This window comes from Miscanthus floridulus, chromosome 4, assembly GCF_019320115.1.
Source record: "Miscanthus floridulus cultivar M001 chromosome 4, ASM1932011v1, whole genome shotgun sequence".
Taxonomy (NCBI): Eukaryota; Viridiplantae; Streptophyta; class Magnoliopsida; order Poales; family Poaceae; genus Miscanthus; species Miscanthus floridulus.
Genome location: NC_089583.1, coordinates 35,580,011 through 35,603,962, shown reverse-complemented (window position 1 = coordinate 35,603,962; position 23,952 = coordinate 35,580,011). Strand labels below are relative to the sequence as shown.

At 47.2% G+C, this 23,952-nt stretch overlaps 2 protein-coding genes across 2 annotated transcripts in view; both read left to right on the top strand.

The window, feature by feature from the left end:
• LOC136551311 (glutamine-dependent NAD(+) synthetase-like) overlaps window positions 1-16,757 on the top strand; it is a 29,123-nt gene extending 12,366 nt beyond the window's left edge. The window contains exons 11-13 of the mRNA XM_066542879.1: window positions 15,475-15,603; window positions 15,673-16,289; window positions 16,400-16,757. Of these exons, the coding sequence (XP_066398976.1) occupies window positions 15,475-15,603; window positions 15,673-15,894 (351 nt within the window). The 3' untranslated portion in view covers window positions 15,895-16,289; window positions 16,400-16,757. The remainder of the gene's footprint in view (window positions 1-15,474; window positions 15,604-15,672; window positions 16,290-16,399) is intronic.
• A 938-nt stretch (window positions 16,758-17,695) lies between these two features.
• LOC136548382 (uncharacterized) lies at window positions 17,696-23,448 on the top strand. The gene is made up of 3 exons (XM_066539934.1): window positions 17,696-17,989; window positions 18,211-21,639; window positions 21,748-23,448. The coding sequence occupies exons 1-3, from the start codon at window positions 17,696-17,698 to the stop codon at window positions 23,446-23,448; spliced, it is 5,424 nt and encodes a 1,807-aa protein (XP_066396031.1).
• Window positions 23,449-23,952: the final 504 nt, after the last annotated feature.

Below are 23,952 nucleotides of genomic sequence, written 5' to 3'. Positions count from 1 at the left end.
GCTCATTCACACATAATGGTATAAAATTTAAGTTCTCTGGTTGTTATTAAGATGAACCAGAGAGGGCTAAGGTTGAACAGAATAAAGCATCATGTAGACATGGAGGCTAAAACTGATATTGCACTGTTTACAATTGAACCTGACATTATGCATAAGAGCTGAAAGGGGATCCATGGACTGAATTAATTTTCAAAGCACCTTTGCTTGATATGGGAAATGTTGGCCTTGAGGATCAGTTGTACGCATTCAACATCCTAGCTGTTGCTTCTTAATGCAATGATATGCAGTCCTGCTTATCTGAGGGGAAAAAAAAAACATCCTAGCTGTTCTGATTGATCTTCATTGCTTTAGGGGTTTGCTGTTATTTTGATCATGGTCTTTTTTTTTGTTTGTATTAGCTACTTGGATTCCATATTAAGTGAAATTAAATGTATGAACTCCATTCTATGATCGGAAGTTACATAAATTTTCAGTGTTATGTTGCATTTTCCGTGGGTCTAGTTTCTCTTTATGCAGTTCGTATCATATCTTCCTTTTGAGGTGCTCATTGAAAATTTGACTGTCCCATGCCCTTGTGGCTAATGCATGTTTATGTAGACAATTGGAATGCATTTTTACAGATTAAAATATACAGGCTACCCTTCTCCTGGTTGAACTGTTGAGGGTTGACATAAGAAGTAACAGATAATTTTCAATTTATTGTATTAGAATACTCATTAATTGCTAAATATACCTTTTTCTGCTTCAGTAGTGCTTCCATCTTCACTTCAATATCTGTTAGACTAGGTTCAGTTTAGTATCATCCAGTATCATCCTCATATTTCTTTTTTTTCCTACACTGTCGTTAAGTTATTTGTTTGTCTTAACCAGCTGACAAGAAAGTTTATATCATGTCAACTTGACTATTTTCCTTTTGTCCATCTTGACTCTTGTCATTTGACCATATTTATATTTCATTAGTTGGATGAAGTAGACATGGGAATGACATATGAGGAGTTGTCTATATATGGGAGTGAAAGGATCAAGATGGCCAAGAGGGGGGGTGAATTGGGCTAATTCTAAATTTTCTTGCAATAATCAAATCCTACGGATAGTCCAATTAACCCCTTGTGCCTAGAAAAGTGTTTCTATCAAATCAACGCACAAATGACTTGCACCTTATGTTCCAAACTTACTCTAGCATAGCAATTCTATGAATGTAAAACAAGTATTGAATTGCTCGAAGTAAATACTCAAAGTAAGTGCTTAAAGTAAATAGGGAGAGAAGAGGAACGCGGCGATGTTTTGCCGAGGTATCGGAGAGTCGCCACTCCCCACTAGTCCTCGTTGGAGCACCCGCGCAAGGGTGTAGCTCCCCCTTGATCCGCGCAAGGATCAAGTGCTCTCTACGGGTTGATTCTTCGACACTCCGTCGCGGCGAATCACCCAAAGCCGCTCACAACTTGAGTTGGGTCACCCACAAGCTCCGCCGGGTGAACACCAAACTCCCAATCACCACCAAGCCGTCTAGGTGATGGCGATCACCAAGAGTAACAAGCACGAACTCTCACTTGACCACGCGAAGCCTAATGAGAAGATGTATGCACACTTGTCTACTCTTGATTCACTAATGAGGTTTCACTCTTGGATTCTCAAATCACAAACACCTCACTAGGACCTTGCTCTTCTTGGCACTCACAAACGTGTTTCTCAGCTTTTGGAATGAGCAAAAGTGACTCCACTCACGAGTGGAGCTTCTATTTATAAGGCAGCCTGAAAAACGAACCGTTATGAGCTTCTGCGGGATGACCGGACGCTCCGATCGTTTTGACCGGACGCTCCGGTCAGTTCAACCCACGAACAGTTTTCAAGTGATGACCGGACGCTGTCAGGGTCCGGTCAGTACCGACCGAACGCGTCCGGTCGCTCTTGGATGCTTACTGTAAACGACCGGACGCTGGATACTCAGGGTCCGGTCACCACTGATCGGACGCATCCGGTCGCACTTTCTCAAGTCTGGACCCTTACTGGAGTCGACCGGACGCTGGCCCTCAGCGTCCGGTCACACGACCTTCCAGCGTCCGGTCACACCAGACTTGATCATCACAGTCAAATGAACTGACCGGACCCTGCGGCCAGCGTCCGGTCGCACCGGAGTCAGCGTTCGGTCAGTATTTGACCCTCCATTCACTTCCAACTCTCGATCATATGTGAATAAAGTTTGCTCCACAGGATTTTAGGCATTCATAGGAGCTACCTAGAGCTAGTTTTAACAAATGTGCACCACACCTAACTCACTAGACTCAACTAGGTCAAGCTACCCGTTCATACCCCCCTTTATAGTACGGCCAAAGGAAAAACAAAGCCCTAAACTACTCTAAGTGTCTCCCCAACTTCAATCAACACTTAGAACTAGTCATCCTTAACCTTATCGTCCATCCTTTGAAAACCGAAACGATTTCTATCGTAGGGGCATGACAACCTCGATTGCCCAATCGATCTCCATTACCATGACCTAATTTAATTGCCTCTGCAAAACACACGTTAGTCATAGTAATCTTGTATTGACATTAATCACCGAAATCCACTTAGGGGCCTAGATGCTTTCAATCTCCCCCTTTTTGGTGATTGATGACAATACCACCTCGAGTATGTTATGGAGTGAGGTTTTTGAAGGGCTTGGTTCATATAAGCTTTTGTCGATAAGAGCAAAAGAGTTAGGCAAGATTATATGACCCAAACCAACACAATGTACTTAAAGAATATGAATTAAGCATGAGTACAAGTAACAAAGCTCATTTGCTTCGAAGTATAAGCGCGGAAGCAAAAACAAATGAGCATCACAAGTGATATGACATATAGATAATGCAAAGTAGAAATCACACATGTCAACTATCACAATCACGTAGATAGCACTATCACATATATATAATAGTATGCATGAAAGTAAACACACGAATGCATAAGTAATAGTGTATCACATAAATAAAACTCCAAATGTATATAATAAACTAATACTAGATAACTAGCTCCCCCTAAAACTCGCTCCCCTTGAGTCTACATACTCAAGCCCTCTCCCCCTTTGGCGTTAAACACCAAAATCTAAGGGTCGGTCAGCGGGGCTGCAGCGGACGAGTCAGGCGCTGAAGTATGTGGAGCAAGATGGAACTGGGCGCCATCATCATCTGACCCTGAGCTTTGAACTGACTGACCCTCTAAAGCAGGAAGTGTCGCTGAAGTGGTCTGGGTCTGAGCTGGGGCTGGTGCTGCCTGGGAAGTTGCTAGTATGTCTGTCGTAGGATCTGACGAGGCGACAGACGAGGGGAGCCTCTGAGTAGTCACTGCGACTAGAGCTGCTGTAGACGGATCGGCGGTATGCATATGAGGCGGAGTAGGTATGCCGGTCAACTCGCTGAAGGATGCTCCAAGACTCCTGGAGATTGACGTCTCAGGCACGAATAGCGAGGAAGACTGCTCTGGTGTGAACCCCGTCTGAAATGGAGTGAACTGCGGGGCTACCACGGGTGAGGCTAACCACTGGGACACCTGTATAGGAGGTGAAGCAAACTGAGCTGGAGGCTGTCCCTGACTCTGGAGCCCACTGGGCTGTACTGCTGGAGTCGTCGAAGTGGTAGGAGGCTGTGCAAGCTGGGGCGAAGGCTGTGGCAGTGGGATCCCAATGGCTGTCACTACATGCTGCATGAATCCCATGAGCTGCTGCTACATAAGTAACTGCTGGTGTTGAAGGAGCTGCTACTGCCGCTGGAACTCGTCCTGACGAGCCTGAAACTGTGCGAAGTTGGCAGCTGTCTCCTGTGCCTATCGTGTCTGATCCTGCTGCATCCGCTCAAGAATAGCAATGAGAGCGGGGTCTGTCTGAGGAGCAGGTGGAGCAGAACTGGAGCTACCAGCCTCTGCATCGTGTCTGCGTGGAGGCATCTGAGGTATAGGCTGGTAGTCGTCGTCAGAGCTATCACTGTACTCGCTCACCTCCTGCTGTGCCTCTAGCTCCTCCTCCTCAGTGGCTGCAATCCCTCTGATGATCTCATCCTGCTGAGCTGTGGACTCTGGCACGTCGGGACGACGGCTAGGCTGTCTGGGTGCCTGAGGAGTGGTGTGCCTGATCCTCTGTGATAGGTTGTAAGCTGAGAACTCTGTGGTGGCACCTGTATACTCATCCATCATGCCAGGGGGCTTATCAAGCACTACTCTGTGGATGAGGAACGTGATCCAGTGAGCATAGGGAAGCTGCCTGTGACCCTTGAATCCCTCATCTATAGTATCCTCCATCTCTGAAAGCAGGAGATCCTAGATATCAAATACTGTCTGCTGCATAATGGCATTGAGAAGCCAGAGCTGTAAGCGAGTCAGGCCCTCCCTGTATCCCAGCCTGGGAAGCAGTGTCCTCCTGATGATGGCCTCTAGTACCCTCGCTGTAGGAGTCAAGTCACTGGGGTTCCTGCTCGGCCCCTCTCCAAACGGCTCCTTGAAGTAATGTCGCACTAAATCTGTAGGGGCACCAACCCTCCATGAGGACGCCTAGGAGGCTCCTGCTGTCCATAACAGACCTCATGCATCTTGACAGGCTGCTCCTGTAACCTCAGTATCTCTCTAGCTCTACCACTCGTCACTCTGTAGTCTTTGCCTTTGAAGGCAAAGTGAATGAATCTGTGATGTGGATCGATGTAGAGCGAAGCATAAAACTGACGGACCCAAGATGGTACATATATCCCCGTCCGTCCAATCAGATCTGATAGTCCTGACAAATATGACAAGTATGACTGAATGCTCTCTCCGGCTGCTGCCACAATAGACTCTATCTGACAGACTCTCTGAGATCTGAACACTGTCCCACTGTTGAGATAAGCATTGTAGAAATCCTCCTGCAGTGGCGTGTAGAAACCCTCAGCTGCTCTCTCATCCCTCCTCGAGGAAACCAAACCTCAAACTCAACAAATCGCAGCTGCTGAACCTGTCTGGCGGTGGCGGCCCTCAAGTTGAGGTGAACCACTAGAGGCGGACCCTGAGGTCTGGGCGGAGGACGTGAACCTCTGCGCTGTGTAACTGGCCTCGGTGGAACTATAGCACTGGTACGACTCGAGCGGCGTAGCTGAGGTGTCGGCTCGGTCTCCTGACCCTCCTGAGTCTCCTAGGCTGGCTGAGGCTCTGCTGGTGGGGGCTGCTGCTGTGCTGACGGACCCTCCTTAATGGCAACCCGTCGTCCTGCAAACGTGGCAGTCCCAGCTGGACTACCGTGACGACGCTCAACCTCCTCAATCGCAGCTCTGACTGCGGGTGAAATTGGCTGATCTGCAATGACAACTCCGCTGCGGGCACCACCTCTCTCGGCACGCTCTGCGGCCTCTGCAACAGCTGCTGCTCTCGCTGTCTCTGCATCGGGGTACTTTCGCTTCTTAGATGTCACCTGCTTGGTTGACTTGCCCTTAGATCCGGCTGGCTGGCAAGGCGGGGGCCTCCGATCATCATCACCTAGGCCACCACCAACGTTCTTGGTGCGAGCCATTTGAGCTGACAAGATGGTGAACTGCCGCTGATGAAGATCAACTGTTAGACTGCCGCTTTCGAGGCTTGGCCTCGATCCTTAGTCGCGAGCTTGGCTTCGAGTTGACTGCCAACTGCCACAAGAACCACAACGGAACCGACTCGCTGCACGATAGAATAGATGGATATACAAATAAATACCATATGTCTAATAGATGCAAAACCCTAGCAGAGAAAGTAATATAGATGCGAAATTGAATCGAATGGCTTTCTACCTGACGATCAGCGATCCGAGAAAAGATGAGATGTCATGCGGGGGAACCTCGGAATCGGCTAGGGTTAGGTCAATCGAGGCACTGCGAGGAATTGGCTGTGGATCAGTACGAAGTACGGATTGCAGCGCAAAATATGAGTTGCCTGAAGAATCGGCAGAAAAAGGAAGGCTTACCAAGGGTTAGGGCTAGATGACTCCGGCAAGCTTCGGCGGCTTCGACGCGGGCTTAGCTGGCTTGGTGACGTGCGTGGCCGGCGTAGGAAGCTCGGCTGCTGGGCACGGCCGCTGGCACGGGGTTGCGCTGGAAAGCCCGGGCGAGGCTGGCTGGACGGCGGCGCGGCGAGCTTGGGCGCAAGGTGGCCGGCGCGGTGCTGCAGAGGCGCGGCGAGGCAGTAGCTTGGCGGCGCGGCGAGCTTGGGCGCGAGGAGGCGGCGGCGCTGTGGCGGTGGCGGCTCAGGCTAGGGCAAAAAACGAGTTGAGGATGAACAGGGTACGGCTGCGGTTAAGTAATCCCCTAAACGCGACAGAAAAGGAAACCGAAAAGAGTCCTGAAGCCGCGCGAGATCCACTGACCGGACGCTCCGGTGGTAGCGACCGGACGTTATCACCCAGCGTCCGGTCGATTCCAGAGAGGTCCAAATCCTCTAGAATCAGGACCGGACGCGTCCGGTGGTCCATGACCGGACGCAGGCAGGGTCCGGTCAGTACAACTTATGTACCCTTCGATCGACCGAACGCTGAATCCTTTCTGACCGGATGCACAGACGCAGCGTTCGGTCACTCCTTCACCAGCAGTTCACCTCCTGTGAACTGACCGGACGCTGGACAGCAGCGTCCGGTGCAGCGTCCGGTGCACTTTTTCCAGCAAATCTTCAAACTTCCTTCGCGCTGCCTGTTCCCAATCAAGCCCCAACGTGAATAAGATCCAAATAAACACCCATTGGGACTGATGTGAGTGACCTCTCTCAAACCCTCATATTTTTCAAAATATTTTGCCTTAGGCTATAATTCTTTTTAAGAAAATAGGCAACAAGAGGGCAAATGGAACAAAACGACAAAACAATATTCATGCATATGCAATACTTGTAAGTAAGTCTAGTTGGTTGTCAAGTTTGATCCAAGGTTAAGCTTCTTCACACGCTTTTCGGCGGTTATCTTAACCATGTTAGACAAGCCCTATGTGCATTGCCACAAATTAAACATGTTGTATATTATAATGAATGCAAGGGACAACACAAGCTCAAATTTTAGTGAAGTTACTAAAATCAAGTACATTGAGCTCATTCCGCAATCTACAAAATGTAGCCTCATCTAGCGGTTTTGTGAAGATATCCGCTAATTGATCTTCGGATCTTACACCTTCTAGTGATATATCATTTTTAGCCACATGATCTCTTAGAAAGTGATGGCGGATATCTATATGCTTGGTGTGAGAGTGTTGAACCGGATTATTTGCAAGTTTTACCGTACTTTCATTGTCACACAAAAGAGGTACTTTCTCTAGAACTACTCCATAGTCTAGCAAAGTTTGTTTCATGTATAATATTTGTGCACAACAAGCACTCGCGGCAATGTATTCCGCTTCGGTGGTGGATAAAGCCACACTATTTTGTTTCTTGAAGGACCAAGACACAAGTGATCTACCAAGCAAATGGCACCCTCCGGATGTGCTTTTTCTATTAACTTTGCATCCGGCGTAATCCGAATCAGAATAGCCAATTAATTCAAATAAAGCTCCTTTGGGATATCAAAGATCAATGCTTGGTGTGTGCTTAAGATACCTAAGGATTCTTTTTACGGCAATTAAATGTGTTTCCTTAGGACTAGCTTGAAATCTAGCACACATACACACACTAAACATGATGTCGGGCCTAGATGCGGTTAAATATAACAAGCTACCAATCATAAAACGGTAGAGAGTTTGATCAACCGGGTTACCTTCCTCATCTAGGTCGAGATGTCCATTTGTAGGCATTGGTGTCTTGATTGGCTTACATTCATCCATCTTAAATCTTTTGAGAAGATCTTTTGTGTATTTCTCTTGAGAGGTGAAGATGCCTTCTTTCATTTGCTTGACTTGAAAACCAAGAAAGAATGTAAGCTCACCAATCATTGACATCTCGAACTCCTTCGACATCAATTCACCAAATTCTTTGCATGAGTCTTCATTTGATGATCAAAGATGATATCATCAACATATACTTAACAAATGAAGATATACCCATCAAGCTTCTTGGTGAATAGTGTGGTATCGACCTTCCCAATGGTGAAGCCCTTCTCAATGAAGAAGTCCCGAAGGCGCTCATACCAAGCTCTTGGGGCTTGCTTAAGCCCATATAGTGCCTTGGACAACCTATAAACATGATTAGGATATCTAGGGTCTTCAAACCCGGGAGGTTGATCAACATAGACTAGTTCATTTATAAAGCCAATTAAAAATGCACTTTTCACATCTATTTGATATAGTTTCATTTCATGATGTGATGCATATACAAGAAGAATACGGATGGCTTCTAATCTTGCAACCGGTGCAAAGGTCTCTCCAAAATCCAAACCTTCAACTTGAGAGAACCCCTTTGCAACTAGTCTTGCCTTGTTCCTCACAACAACAACTTGATCATCTTGTTTGTTGCGGAACACCCACTTCGTTCCTATGACTCTTGCACCTTTTGGTCGCTCTTCAAGAGTCCAAACTTCATTGCGAGTGAAGTTGTTTAACTCTTCATGCATGGCATTGATCCAATCCGGATCTTTAAGAGCTTCTTCTATCTTGGTAGGCTTATAGCAAGAGACAAAAGAGTGATGAGCAATAAATAAAGTAAGTTTTTGAGATCGAGTCATCACACCCTTTGTTGGACTCCCTATGATGAGATCTTATGGATGATCTTGTAGGAGAGGTGTATTTCTTCTATTGACCACTTGAGGAGGAGGTTGTGGAGCATCAACATCTTGTGCTTGTACCAATATTTGCTTATGAGAGATATGAGTATCTTCATTTTCTACTATCCCATCTTTTTCATTATCTTGTGGTATATTTGATGAAGAAGGTTGGTCAATGACTTGTACATCATCTTCATAATCTTTTGGCTTGATGTCTCTCACCGGAATATTCTTCATAGCCTCCCTCAATGGTTCATCACCTACATCATCAAGATTCTCATGTGCTCCTAGGGAGCCATTAGATTCATCAAATTCCACATCATATGTTTCTTCAACCAAGCCGGTGGCATGATTAAATACTCTATATGCTTTAGACTTCAATGAGTAACCAACAAGGAAACATATATCACAACGTCTTTGAAACTTCCCTAGGTATTGCCGCTTCTTGTAGATGTAGCGCTTGCAACCAAACACCCTAAAGAAGGAGACGTCTGGCTTCTTCCCATTGAGCAACTCATACGGTGTCTTGACAAGGAATTTTTGAAGAAATAGGCGGTTGGATGCATAACATGCGGTGTTGATTGCTTCCGCCCATAGAGCTTCGGGGGTGTTGTACTCATCTAGCATTGTCCTTGCAAGAGTGATCAAAGTTCAGTTCTTCCTCTCAACTACACCATTTTGTTGAGGAGTATAGGTTGCGGAGACTTCATGTTTGATTCCAACTTCATCACAATAAGCTTCTATGTTTGTGTTGTCAAACTTTTTGCTATTGTCATTTCTTATCTTCTTGAGCTTCACTTCAAATTTATTTTGAGCTCTCTTGGCAAACTTCTTGAAACAAGATGCAACTTCGGATTTGTCATGAAAGAAGAACACCTATGTATATCTTGAATAGTCATCCACAATCACAAGACAATAGAGATTTCCTCCCAAACTCTTGTATGTTGTTGGTCCAAATAAATCCATGTGTAGGAGTTCTAGCACTCTTGTGGTTGACATAAAAGCTTTGGTTGGATGAGTGTTTGCAACTTACTTGCCGGTTTGACATGCACTACAAAGCTTGTCCTTCTCAAACTTCACATCCTTTAACCCTCTCACCAAATCATTCTTCATAAGCTTCTTAAGTGAGCTCATCCCAATATGAGCAAGTCTTCTATGCCATAGCCACCCAAGTGTTGTTTTGGTGAATAGACAAGTCTTCAAGTTTGCATCTTCGGAGGTGAAGTCAATTAGATATAAGTTGTTTTATCTAAATCCATTGAATATCACTTGTTTGTCATCTACTTTGGATACAACAACCTTCTTCTCGGTGAATAAGCATTGGAAGCCAAGATCACACAATTGCCCAACGGATAGCAAGTTGAAACTCAATAAGGCAACATAGAGCATATTGGAGATGGAATGATCATTTGATATTGCCACTTTGCCCAATCATTTAACCTTGCCCTTTGAATTATCTCCAAAAGTTATTTTCTCTTGTCCATCTATCTCTTCATCTAGTGAGGTGAACATACGAGGGTCACCGGTTATATGTTGAGTGCAACCACTATCAATAACTCAATGACTTCCACCAGTCTTGTAGTTCACCTACACACAAGAGATTCAAGCTTTAGGGATCCAAACTTGTTGAGGGCCCTTCACCTTCTCAACAAGCGATTTATCCACCTAAATCTTCTTAGGCCTACTCTTGTTGGGGGTCCTAAGAACATAACTTTCGTCTTTTCACTAGAATCTTTTCTAAGCATGTAGTGAGCATTGAAAGCAAAGGGTCTAGCATGTTTGGGCAAGGGTTGTGGTGGTGGAGTTTGACACTCATGAGCAAAGTGGCATTCTTGTCTATACTCAAAACATCTCTTTGGCTTTAGCTTTGGCTTTGATTGTTGGTGTTGAGCTTGAGCCTTCTTCTTCTCTACACTTGCTATATATCCAATGCCACTTTTATCCATCTTCATGACGGTATTCATGAGTAGCTCACTTTGGAGATGCTTGCCTCTAGCAAACTTGCTCAATCCCACTTTGAGATGCTCTTTTTCCATCTTGAGCTTCTTGTTCTCTTCCTTGAGAATATCATTGTTCTTCTATTCCTTGAGTTTTTTGTTTTCTTTTTTGAGCTTCTCATTCTCAAGGATCAACTCTTTGTCATGATCAAGAGTTTCTAGCACAATGGTGTTGTGACTTTTCATCTCTTCAAGATCTTTCATGAGCTTCTCATGGTCACTCTTGAGCTTGACATACTTATCATAGTCATTGCACTCAACCACTTGTTTGCCTTTGCTACTAGATCCATGCTTAATGCTCTCATCAATTAAATCATCACATGAGGTAGCTATATCAATCTTAACAACATAGTTAGTAGCATCATGTGGCTCATTTGGTAAGAATTCTTGTGCAATAACAAGGGTATCATAATTGATCTTTAAAGTTGTATATTCATCTTTTAGCTTGTTGTGACTAGTGATAAGCTCATTGTGTACCCACTCAAGTTTATCATGTTTATCTTTAAGCTCTTTCTTAGAAGATTTGAGCTCCTTGAGTTTGGATGATATAGAATCATTTGTTTCTTTGAGCTCATCATTAGCCTTTTCTAATGTATCACACTTAGCTAAGAGTGAATCATTTTTAGCATCAAGTTTTTCATTTGTAGCTCTACTCTTTCTAATGATCTTAGTGTATTTTCTTAATATTTTGACAAGATCATCATACGTGGGTGAATCATCATCGCTATCACTATCATCATCACTAGCTTGCTCATCATCACTACTATCATCACTCTTAGTTACCTTGCGTTCACCCTTGACCATAAGGCATAGGTGTGTAGAGGATGATGGCGATGGTGGCGGTGAGGATGCAAGATCAATAGCAATGGCGGCCACCTTCTCATTGTCACTCTCATCATCGGATGATCCACTTGATGAATCAATGTCTGTGAGCCAATCACCGACAATATAGGCCTTGCCACTCTTCTTCTTCTTGTAGAAGTCTCTCTTTTTGCCTTCTCTCTTCTTGTATGGCTTGTTCTTTTTCTTTTCATCTTCATCACTTAAATCATCTTTCTTGTCCTTGTTCTTGAACTTGTCTTTCTTGGGTTTTGTGCATTGATGAGCTAGGTGACCAAGTTTGCCATAATTGTAACAATCCATCTCGGAGATTGGCTTTCTTCTTGAGCTAGTGAAGAACTTCTTCTTCTTACCGTCAAACTTGATGCCACTCTTATTTAGCTTCTTTAGCATCTTGGCGGTCTTCTTTACCATGAGAGCAAGACTTTCTTCATCATCTTCATCACTTGAGCTCTCATACTCAAGTCTTGCCTTGCTCTTATCTTGGCTAGCTTTGAATGCTAAGTCCTTCTCTTTTTTCTTTGTAGAGGATGAGCCATCTTGTGGCGTGATATGCATGTACATCTCATGAGCATTGATCTTTCCCAAGATTTGTGTCGGTGTAGCGGCGGAAAGATCACCTTGATGTAGCACGGTCACAATGTGCCCATATTTGTCAATGGGGAGGACACTCAAGATCTTTCTCACAACGTCGAATGGTGACATTTGAGTAAGTCCAAGCCCATTGATCTCCTCTACAAGAACATTCAAACGAGAATACATTTCATTAGCACTTTCTTTGGGAAGCATCTCAAAAGAATTTAGCTTTTTAATCACAAGATGATAGCGTTCCTCACGCCCACTCTTGGTTCCCTCATGGAGCGCACAAACGTCCGACCATAGTGTATGGGTGTCTTTGTGGTTCCTTACATTATTAAACACATCTTTGCAAATGCCTCTAAAGATGGTGTTGCGAGCCTTTGCATTCCATTTTTCATAGTTTACTTCATCGCCTTGAAGTTGTGCGGCATTCTTAGGTGTTGGAAACCCTTGAGAGGCGGCTCTAAGAATTCCAACATCTAGAGCTTCTAGGTAAGCCTCCATGCGAATTTTCCAATATGGAAAATCATCCCCCTCGAAGATAGGAGGAGGTCCATCCCCGTGAGACATCTTGCTCTAAGCGGTTAGGCTTAAAAACGTGAGCACGAGGCTCTGATACCAATTGAAAGGATCAAGATGGCCAAGAGGGGGGGTGAATTGGGCTAATTCTAAATTTTCTTGCAATAATCAAATCCTACGGATAGCCCAATTAACCCCTTATGCCTAGAAAAGTGTTTCTATCAAATCAACGCACAAATGACTTGCACCCTATGTTCCAAACTTACTCTAGCATAGCAATTCTATGAATGTAAAACAAGTATTGAATTGCTCGAAGTAAATACTCAAAGTAAGTGCTTAAAGTAAATAGGGAGAGAAGAGGAACGCGGCGATATTTTGCCGAGGTATCGGAGAGTCGCCACTCTCCACTAGTCCTCGTTGGAGCACCCGCGCAAAGGTGTAGCTCCCCCTTGATCCGCGCAAGGATCAAGTGCTCTCTACGGGTTGATTCTTCGACACTCCGTCGCGGCGAATCACCCAAAGCCGCTCACAACTTGAGTTGGGTCACCCACAAGCTCCGTCGGGTGAACACTAAACTCCCAATCACCACCAAGCCGTCTAGGTGATGGCGATCACCAAGAGTAACAAGCACGAACTCTCACTTGACCACGCGAAGCCTAATGAGAAGATGGATGCACACTTGTCTACTCTTGATTCACTAATGAGGTTTCACTCTTGGATTCTCAAATCACAAACACCTCACTAGGACCTTGCTCTTCTTGGCACTCACAAACGTGTTTCTCAGCTTTTGGAATGAGCAAAAGTGACTCCACTCACGAGTGGAGCTTCTATTTATAAGGCAGCCTGAAAAACGAACCGTTATGAGCTTCTGCGGGGTGACCGGACGCTCCGATCGTTTTGACCGGACGCTCCGGTCAGTTCAACCCGCGAACAGTTTTCAAGTGATGACCGGACGCTGTCAGGGTCCGGTCAGTACCGACCGGACGTGTCCGGTCGCTCTTGGATGCTTACTGTAAACGACCGGACGCTGGATACTCAGGGTCCGGTCACCACTGACCGGACGCGTCCGGTCGCACTTTCTCAAGTCTGGACCCTTACTGGAGTCGACCGGATGCTGGCCCTCAGCGTCCGGTTACACGACCTTCCAGCGTCCGGTCACACCAGACTTGATCATCACAGTCAAATGAACTGACCGGACCCTGCGAACAGCGTCCGGTCGCACCGGAGCCAGCGTCCGGTCAGTATTTGACCCTCCATTCACTTCCAACTCTCGATCATATGTGAATGAAGTTTGCTCCAAAGGATTTTAGGCATTCATAGGAGCTACCTAGAGCTAGTTTTAACAAGTGTGCACCACACCTAACTCACTAGACTCAACTAGGTCAAGCTACCCGTTCATACCCCCCTTTATAGTACGGCCAAAGGAAAAACAAAGTCCTAAACTACTCTAAGTGTCTCCCCAACTTCAATCGACACTTAGAACTAGTCATCCTTTGAAAACCGAAACGATTTCCATCGTAGGGGCATGACAACCTCGATTGCCCAATCGATCTTCATTACCATGACCTAATTTAATTGCCTCTGCAAAACACATGTTAGTCATAGTAATCTTGTATTGACATTAATCACCGAAATCCACTTAGGGGCCTAGATGCTTTCAGGGAGGTTAAGGAAAATTTTCCGATGTGGTCCTATTTCAATGTTTCAGGTATGTATTTAATATTTAAGGGCTTGTTCAGAACAAAGGGATTGCACAAGGAAACCTTTGATTTCCACAAGAATCAGAGAAAATTCATTTGTCACAAACAAAGCCTTGATTATTTTATTCCTCAGCATTCTATCGAAATTGCATTTTCCATTTGCAGCGCAGTTAAAATTTTTATGTGCTGTCTGTCTAGCTTTGAAGGGCGGACTTGGTGCAAGCGGTAGAGTCTTACCGCCTGTGACCGGAAGGTCCTGGGTTCGAGTCGCGGTCTCCTCGCATTGCACAGGCGAGGGTAAGGCTTACCACTAACACCCTTCCCAAGACCCCGCACAGAGTGGGAGCTCTCTGCACTGAGTACGCCCTTTTTTTTTGTCTGTCTAGCTTTATCAGCATATTGACTGCAGGATAGATTTGTATCATGAGGGATAGCATTTTTTTCTTTGTTATTATTTAAGCTAAAGTTTTAAATTTGTCCTTGTATAACAACTGAGCCTGTCGTGGCTAGCAGTTTCCTTCTAAAGCATTTTTGTAGGGGCTTCTATGTTGTGAAAAATCCCTTCTTTTCTGTGATTTTGCCCTAATATTTTATATTTTTCATGACCAATTGCTTCACCTCTCTCCAGTCATGTGTAGAACTAAATGATTGAAAGCTGTTTTTGAAGCACAAAAAGTAAGGGTTGTGCAAATTTTAGTTAATTTAGGAATCAGTATGAACTTTGCAGGAATCTCATAACAGCAGTTCTATTCACATTGGGATATTAAACTTTTCCTGCATGCTATTAACATGAAAATTCCTAAAGAACTTTAACAGTTAACTGATACAATGACAATAACACTGTACTTGCTGAAGTTATCATAATTATGTTGTTGTGTATGAGTTTGCAACTTGTTAACTATCATGCAGAAGAGGGCTAAACAACATTACTTTAGCAAATTCAAAGTTACTAAGGATGAGTCACATGTAGGGAAACTTAAAATGCAATTTATTTATTTGGAGGGGACCTTAGAGGCCTAGGATTATAGACTTAGAAATTGAGACATTAATCTTTGTCTTCTGCTTTGTTAAAAACTAAAAAGATGTGTATAGGAAGGTATATATTCTGCAACCATCTTAAAGTGAACCTTGAACAGAGAGTTTACTTTTGCAAATATGTTTGAACGGAGTGGGGCCCTAACCATGCTAATACAAATTGCTGCAGAACCTGTGCCACAGTTGGTGTGGAAGATTATCTCCGTCTGAAGTGGCAGACAAAGTGAAACACTTCTTCAAGTACTATGCCATAAATCGGCATAAGATGACTGTTTTGACACCATCTTATCATGCTGAGGTACCGATCTACTACATTTCATAACACCTGCCTGCTTGGTGCTCTAACCCTGCGCTGCCACTTTTGCAGAGCTATTCACCAGAGGACAATAGATTCGACCTTCGCCAGTTTCTGTACAACTCAAGGTGGCCGTACCAGTTTCGGAAGATTAATGAGCTTGTGCAAGAGATGGACAAAGATGGCAAATGGGAAACTTCTGCAGAAGGGAAGCTGAGAGGGCAGACAGGTGCGCAGGGAAGCGGAATGGGAGTTGTGGCGGCGGGATCTGCCAATCCCAGTGCTGGGTTCTGAAGAGAACCATACTAAGGCCCTGTTTGGTTGGGCTTTTGGCTTTGGCTTTTTGGCCCCAAAAGCTAAAAGTCCAACCAAAGTGGCTGTTTTTGGAGGCTGCTTTTTCAGAAACAGCTGCTTTTCCGTAGTACATTTTTGAAAGCTGGTTTGACCCTGCTTTTGGCTTTTGGCTTTCTGCTTTTCAAAATTGGTGGAATAAAAAGCTCTTCCATAGTTGTTTCAAGAGAGATAAAGATAGAAGGTATATTTTATACTTGTTTAACCAAACAGCTTTCAGCTTTTCTACAGCTCACAGCCCACAGCAGCTTTCCCACAGCTCACAGCCCACAGCAGCTTTTTTCCACAGCCACAGCTCAACCAAACAGGGCCTAACACGCGGGAGCTGGTTCCTCAAGGTAAAGCTTCAGCCAACCATTACTTCTGGTTATAATTTTACTTGACCAGGATACCATTTCTGTGCTAACTTTGAAGTGCTGATGAATATTTTGGTTTTTGGCCTTGACAGAATAATACACCGGCCCCCAGGACACGGGCTGCTAATGTAAATTTGTCTGCTTGGTTCCCTTGGACTGCATTACTCTCCCTGCTAACAGAGCTGAAGTTGCTCTGGTAACACAAATTGAACCAATGATGCAAAATGTATTCTCCCATTTTGTCTAGTACGATCTACAAGTGGCAACAAAAGAACATGTGAATAAGATGGAATCCCTTTACTAATCAGATAGTTCGATCCGAAGTGAACGGTGGTGAAAAAAGGAAAGCATTACTGTAAAGAACTGCTTAACATAAACTGTATTTCTTTGCTCTGCCAATGTCCTTTCTAAATAATGATGTGATGTGATTTCTGCTATGACTTAAATAAGTCCATATTTTGCACCTTAACTCTCCAATTTGTCTAATTGTAACATCAAATTTCGATACCGTTTTATTTGAGTATCTCAATTTTCCATTCCATTTAATTTTAGTTTAATCTTGGCACCTGGCCCACTCAAAGCAGTTTTTTTTTTTTTGTGAAACGGGAAATTTATTAAGAATAAGTACTGTCATTACAAATAGCTGGACTACGACTTGAACCAACATGCTGTTTGGTTGGCTTATTTTGTAGAGTGATCCGATTTCACCGCTACTCGATTGCGTTAGTTATTGTTTGTTTCACGTATGCTGTAATCAGATCACACGGGAGCAGATACGGACCTTCGATACGCCGATCACGCCCGATCTTGGGCGGTAACATGTGTGTGTCGTGTGGCCTGTGGCCTTTCAGTTTAGCACTAGCATTCATGTGTGTGTTAGCGCTAGTATTCATGTGTGTGTCGTGTGGCTTTCTGCCTTCTAGCCGTATGGTTTCCTATGATATATATGTAAGCCGTTCCTGTGAGCAATACAATTGATTAGCATTCTCTAATATGGTATCACACGCGGTTCCGATCACGCTTACGCTTACGCTTCCGCAACCATAGCTGTCGCCGATCGATCGCCTGTCCCTGCTGCCGCTTAGCTCGCCAGGCACAGTCGCCGATCCCTCGCCAGCACCCTCCATCTCGCTGCCCCCGATGGCTGCAGATGACGCCGCGCCGAGGAGGAAGCACGGTTGGACGCCCACGAGGCCGACAACGCCGCCCTGTGGGCGCAGGCCACGGCCGTCGTCAACATTAAGGCCTTAATTCCCGTCGTGCTGGAGCAATCGGTCAACAACTTCGGCAAGTGGCGTGGCATCTTCCTCGTGGTGCTCGGCAAGTATGCCCTCACCAGCCACGTTCTCACCGACGAGGCCCTCCCCGAGCTCCCCGCATGGGCGCAGATGGACTGCACCGTCCTCACCTGGATCTACGACGCCGTCTCCAGTGACTTGCTGCAGTCGCTGATGCTTCACCAGTTCTCGGCCCGCGGAGCTTGGCGTTTCCTGGAGGGTGAGTTCCTCGGCCACAGCGAATCCCGGGCGCTGCTCCTCGAGACGCAGTTTCGCAACCTGCGCCAGGGATCCATGAGCATCACCGACTATTGCCGCCGACTCGAGTCCATGGCCACATCTCTTGGCGAGTTGTCAGCACGTCTTCTACAGTGCCAGTGTCTCACTCTGATGAAGCATCCACAAGTAAGCAGGCCAGGCCCGTCCGCGAGCGCCGGCCCAACGTTAGGCTAACTGGCCCAGAATGGAAGGCTTAGGCATACAAGTATAAATACCAGAGTGAGCAAGGATGAGGGGCATGGAGGAAACTATGCTGTAGTTATTTTCTCTAAGCACTTACTGTAATTCACATACATTCAGTTAGTGTTCAGCCGAATATTCCTATTTTATTCTTCTTCTCGAACAAGGAACTTCCCATGTTCACAATTGGTATCAGATTTGCTTGTTCGATCCTGCTCGCCTTCCTCGCCGCTCCATCCCGATCCGATTCACTCTCCTGTATCGAGCTGGAACCCCACGAGTTCCACCACGAGCACTTCACCCGCCTCCGCCGCACGCTGGGCGCTATGGATCCACAGCTCAAGGTCATCCTCGACGAGATCCAGAAGTCCCGCGACGACTACAACCGCCGCTTCGACAACCACGACGAGCAGTGGAAGGGCCGGTTCGCTGACCTTGACCGCGCCCGCGCCGACCGCGCCGCCGCCGTCGACCAGCGCTTCGACGCCCTCGAGTCCACCTGCTCCGAACTCGCCTCCGCCATTGGCAAGCGGGTCGCCGATCTGGAAGCTCTGCGCGGCGGCAAGCTCACCTCCGACAGCACCGACCGCGTCACAGCTCTCGAGGTCGCCACCACGGATCTCGGTGCTTGGCGCCCGGAGATCGAGGCCCTCGTGGACGATCTGAAGGTCGAGGTGAAGAAGCTCTCCCAGGCGCCTGACCGCAAGGTGTTCGACGCTTCGCCGCAATGGTTCAGCGTTGGCACTTCTTCTTCCTCGACGCCTGCTCGTGCTCTGGCCGGTGCGGCCGTCGAAACGCCCAGTGGGCAAGGCGTGGTACCTCCTTTCCGGGATGTTGGGTTTGGGTCAGCCGTGACTTGGACCACTGTTCCGGCCATGAGTAAGCTTCCCGACCCTCCTCCTGCTCCATCTTTACCCTTCCATAGCATGTCATCTGCCGCTCCTTCATTACAGTTTCACCCCATACCACCAACCATGCCTCGCCAAACACCTTCCCTTCCACATCGTCCACCTCCGCCACCCCCACCCCCTCCGATCACCATACCGCCCAGACCACCAATCCACCAACCCATGTTCCACTCTCCTTCACCCAATTTCCATCACAACAACCCCAACCCCGGTCGCTTACCCAAGCTTCCTTTCAACAGATTCAATGGTGAGAATCCTCGCCTTTGGCGTTCCAACTGTGAAAAGTACTTCAACATGAACTCTGTTGATCCTTCTATGTGGGTTAGTGTCGCATCCATGTACCTTGAAGGCACTGCTGCGTGCTGGTACGAATCCATTGACAATACCCCAGCCATAGCCACCTGGACAGCTTTCTGCCAAGCACTCCATTCCCGCTTTGACCGTGATCAGCACGAGGCTCTTATCCGTCAGCTTTTCCAAATTAAGCAAACCAGTACCGTTTCTGAGTATGTTGATCGTTTCACCAAGCTTATCGATCAGCTCAAAGCCTACTCCACATCTACCGACCCACTCTTTTATACCATGAGATTCGTTGATGGCCTTCGTGCCGAGCTCAAAGCTATTATTCTGGTTTCTCGCCCCCAGAGTTTGGATGCTGCGGTTTCCATGGCTTTGGTGCAGGAAGAGGTGGGCGCCCCATCGCCAGCTCGCGCGCCTTACAAGGGTGATTGGGCTACGTCAGGCAAATTCACGCCGCGGACGGCGTTGCCGCTGCCTCCTCCACCACCGCGTGTCGAGAAGCCGCCCGCTCTGCCTGCGGCAACGGAGACGCATGGTGCTGCTTCCCTCGACACTAAACTGTCCGCAGTCAAGGCTTATCGGAGGGCCTTGGGCCTCTGTTACAGGTGTGGGGAGAAGTGGAGTAAGGACCACAAATGCAGTCAGCAGGTCCAGCTTCACCTCGTCCAAGAGTTATGGGACTTATTGCCTGATGATGCAGACCAAGCTCCAGCGCCTACGACACCACCAGACGTAGAGCAAGCATTCCTGGCCATCTCTCTGAGTGCAGTTACTGGAACACCAGCACCTCGTACTGTCCGTTTTTCAGGCAGCATTCAAGGCCATCCCATAAATATCTTGTTGGATTCCGGAAGTTCTTCTTCCTTCCTCGGTGCTGCAGTTGCTGCTCGTCTTCAGGATGCTACTGTTCAGGCCACTCCTTGTTCCGTCCGTATCGCTGGTGGCGGATACTTGCACAGTCCTTCTACATTGCTCAGAGTACAATGGTCAATTGGGCAGTATTCATTTATATCTGATCTTCGTGTTCTTCCTTTAGCTGCTTTTGATATGATAGTCGGCATGGACTGGTTGGAATCCTTCAGCCCAATGCATGTCCATTGGAAGCATAAGTGGCTCAGCATCCCTTATGAGGGCCATTCTGTGCTTTTGCAAGGTGAATTGGCTGACTCACCAACTGAGCTCCTCTTCCAAGTGTGTACAGCGGACCCCAACTCGGCTGCTTCAGTTACTGATCGTGTACCTGTCGAAGTGCAAGCACTGTTGGAGCAATTCAATGATCTTTTCCAGCAGCCTGACTCTCTTCCTCCATCCAGAGCGTGTAATCATGCTATTGCTCTTTTGCTAGGGGCTCAGCCATTTTATATCCGCCCCTATCGCTACCCGCCGGCTCTGAAGGATGAAATCGAGCGCCAAGTCGAGGAGATGTTAACTCAGGGTCTTATCCAACCGAGTACAAGTCTGTTCTCCTCACCTGTGCTACTGGTTAAGAAGAAGGACAATTCCTATCGGTTCTGTGTTGATTTTCGGAAGCTGAACTCTCTTACAGTCAAGTCTAAGTATCCTGTTCCAGTCATTGACCAGTTGCTCGATGAGTTGCATCAGGCCAGCTGGTTTTCCAAGCTAGATTTACGGGCAGGGTTTCACCAGATACTGTTGCAACATGGGCATGAGTACAAAACAGCCTTCCAGACTCATACCGGCCATTATGAGTTTCGTGTTATGGCTTTCGGGCTGACTGGCGCTCCGGGTTCGTTCCAAGGCGCTATGAACTGTACCCTAGCACCTGGTCTGCGCAAGTTCGTGATCGTTTTCTTCGATGACATTTTGGTGTACAGCAACTCTCTGGAAGAACACCTTGATCACCTGAAGCAAGTCTTGTCATGGCTGCGCAAGGACCAGTGGAAACTCAAGCTGTCCAAATGCTCATTTGCCCAGCGTTCCATCGCCTACTTAGGTCATGTCCTTAGTGCAGCTGGTGTCTCCACCGACCCAACAAAAGTCCAGGCAATTCAAGAATGGCCAGTCCCATCTACAGCTCGTCAACTTCGCGGGTTTCTCGGCCTCGCGGGTTATTATCGCAAGTTTGTGCGAAACTTTGGCATCATTGCTCATCCATTGACTCAACTACTCAAGAAAGATGTTCCGTTTGTCTGGACTCCTTCACAGCAGTCTGCATTCTCTGATCTACAGCAAGCTCTCAGTTCTGCTCCACTTTTGGCGTTGCCAGATTTCTCTCAACCCTTCCATATTGACACCGATGCCAGCGGTGTAGGCATAGGTGCCGTGCTACATCAGCATGGTCACCCTATTGCATTCATCAGTAAGGCTCTCTGCCCGCGCAACCGTGGTCTTTCTGCATATGAGAAGGAATACCTGGCGATTCTCCTGGCAGTCGAGCACTGGCGCCATTATTTGCTTCACGGCGAATTTTTCATACACACTGACCATCAGAGTTTAACACATCTGAATGAACAACGTCTCAATACTGTATGGTAGCAAAAGGTTTTTACCAAGCTTTTGGGGTTGCATTACAAGATCGTCTACAAGAAAGGCGCCGATAACACTGTCGCCGATGCTCTTTCCCGCCGCGATCTTGAGGAGTCCGCGCTGGCTATATCTGCGGCAACCCCACAGTGGCTGTCTGATGTGGTGACTTCATACTCTGGGAATCCTACAGCTGAGAAACTCTTGACTCAGTTGGCTGTCAACCCCAACTCGCTGCCACACTTCTCACTGGTCAATGGTGTCATTCGCTACAAGCGTCGTATTTGGTTGGCTCATGACCCCAAGCTGCAATCCTTGGTCCTGGAGGCCTTGCATTCTAGTCCACTGGGGGGCCACTCCGGGGTCCCAGTTACTTACCAGAAGCTCCGTCAACTCTTCTTCTGGCCCGGTATGTACTCGGCCACCAATGAGTTTGTCCGCAGCTGTGATATCTGCCAGCGTGCTAAGCCGGACCGTGCCAAGAGTCCAGGCCTTCTACAGCCGCTGCCCATTCCCTCAGCCACTTGGGAGGTCATTACAATGGATTTCGTGGAGGGCCTGCCTCGCTCTAGGTCAGCCAATGCTCTGTTGGTGGTCGTTGACAAGCTGTCCAAGTACGCGCACTTCATTCCGTTACACCATCCATTTACGGCGGCGTCGGTGGCTTGCTTATTCATGGATCATGTCTACCGCCTCCACGGTATGCCTCTAGCTATCATATCCGATCGTGATCGCATTTTCACAAGTGCCTTCTGGAAATCTCTTTTCACACTTTCTGGCACTTCCTTGCGCATGAGCACAGCTTACCACCCGCAAACGGATGGCCAAACCGAGCGGGTGAATCAATGTCTTGAAACCTTTTTGCGCTGTTTTGCTCACGCTTGTCCCTCTAAATGGGTTCAGTGGGTTTCCCTCGCGGAATTTTGGTACAATTCTTCATTCCATACCTCCTTGGGTCGTTCTCCCTTCGAAGTTCTGTACGGTTTTCCTCCCAGGCACTTCGGTGTTTCTCCTCCTGAGGCCACTCCTGTCGCTGACTTGAATAGCTGGCTGGATGAACGCGCTGTTATGCATTCCCTGATCCAACAGCATTTGAGCCGAGCACAACTCCGCATGAAACGCCAGGCCGATAAGCATCGCTCTGAGCGTCACTTTGCTGTGGGCGATTGGGTTTTTCTTAAACTCCAACCATATGTCCAATCTTCCTTGGCCACTCGTGCAAACCAGAAATTGTCATTCCGTTTCTTTGGCCCATACAAAATTGTGGCCAAAATTGGTGCCGCTGCTTACAAGCTCGCGCTTCCTGATACTTCTTCAATACACCCTGTGTTCCATGTCTCCCAACTCAAGGCATCGCATGGTAAGCAACAGGTTACTGCTGACATTCCAGACGAGCTCGTCCAGTTTCAGGTGCCACAAGCTATTCTTGATCGTCGCTGGACATCAGGTGCCTTTCCAGCTGAAGAAGTATTGGTGCAATGGTCCCAGATGCCTCGATCCTTGGCTACATGGGAGCTGCTGGTTCCTCTGCAGCAGCGTTTCCCTCGAGCGCCGGCTTGGGGTCATGCCGGCTCTAAAGGAGAGGGGATTGTCAGCACGTCTTCTACAGTGCCAGTGTCTCACTCTGATGAAGCATCCACAAGTAAGCAGGCCAGGCCCGTCCGCGAGCGCCGGCCCAACGTTAGGCTAACTGGCCCAGAATGGAAGGCTTAGGCATACAAGTATAAATACCAGAGTGAGCAAGGATGAGGGGCATGGAGGAAACTATGCTGTAGTTATTTTCTCTAAGCACTTACTGTAATTCACATACATTCAGTTAGTGTTCAGCCGAATATTCCTATTTTATTCTTCTTCTCGAACAAGGAACTTCCTGTGTTCACACGAGTTCGGCGACCCCATTGGTGATCGGCAGATGGTGCTCACGCTCCTCCGCGGCCTTAACGGCCAATATCACCATATGGTGTCTATCTTGAAGATGCATCGTCCGTTCCCCACATTTCAGGAGGCCCGGACTCACCTCCTGTTGGAAGAGATCGAGCAGGAGGCACGGCCGCCGTCACCGCCATCCGCACTTGTTGCCATGCCAGGATCATCTTCGACACCGCGCCAGGGCCATTCTTCAGCACCAGCCCGCCAGGGTGGCCCTCCGTCCGTGCGCCCGCCCGCTCCAGCGTCCACCTTCGGCGGCGGCCAGTGCAACAACCGTCGACGCGGCCG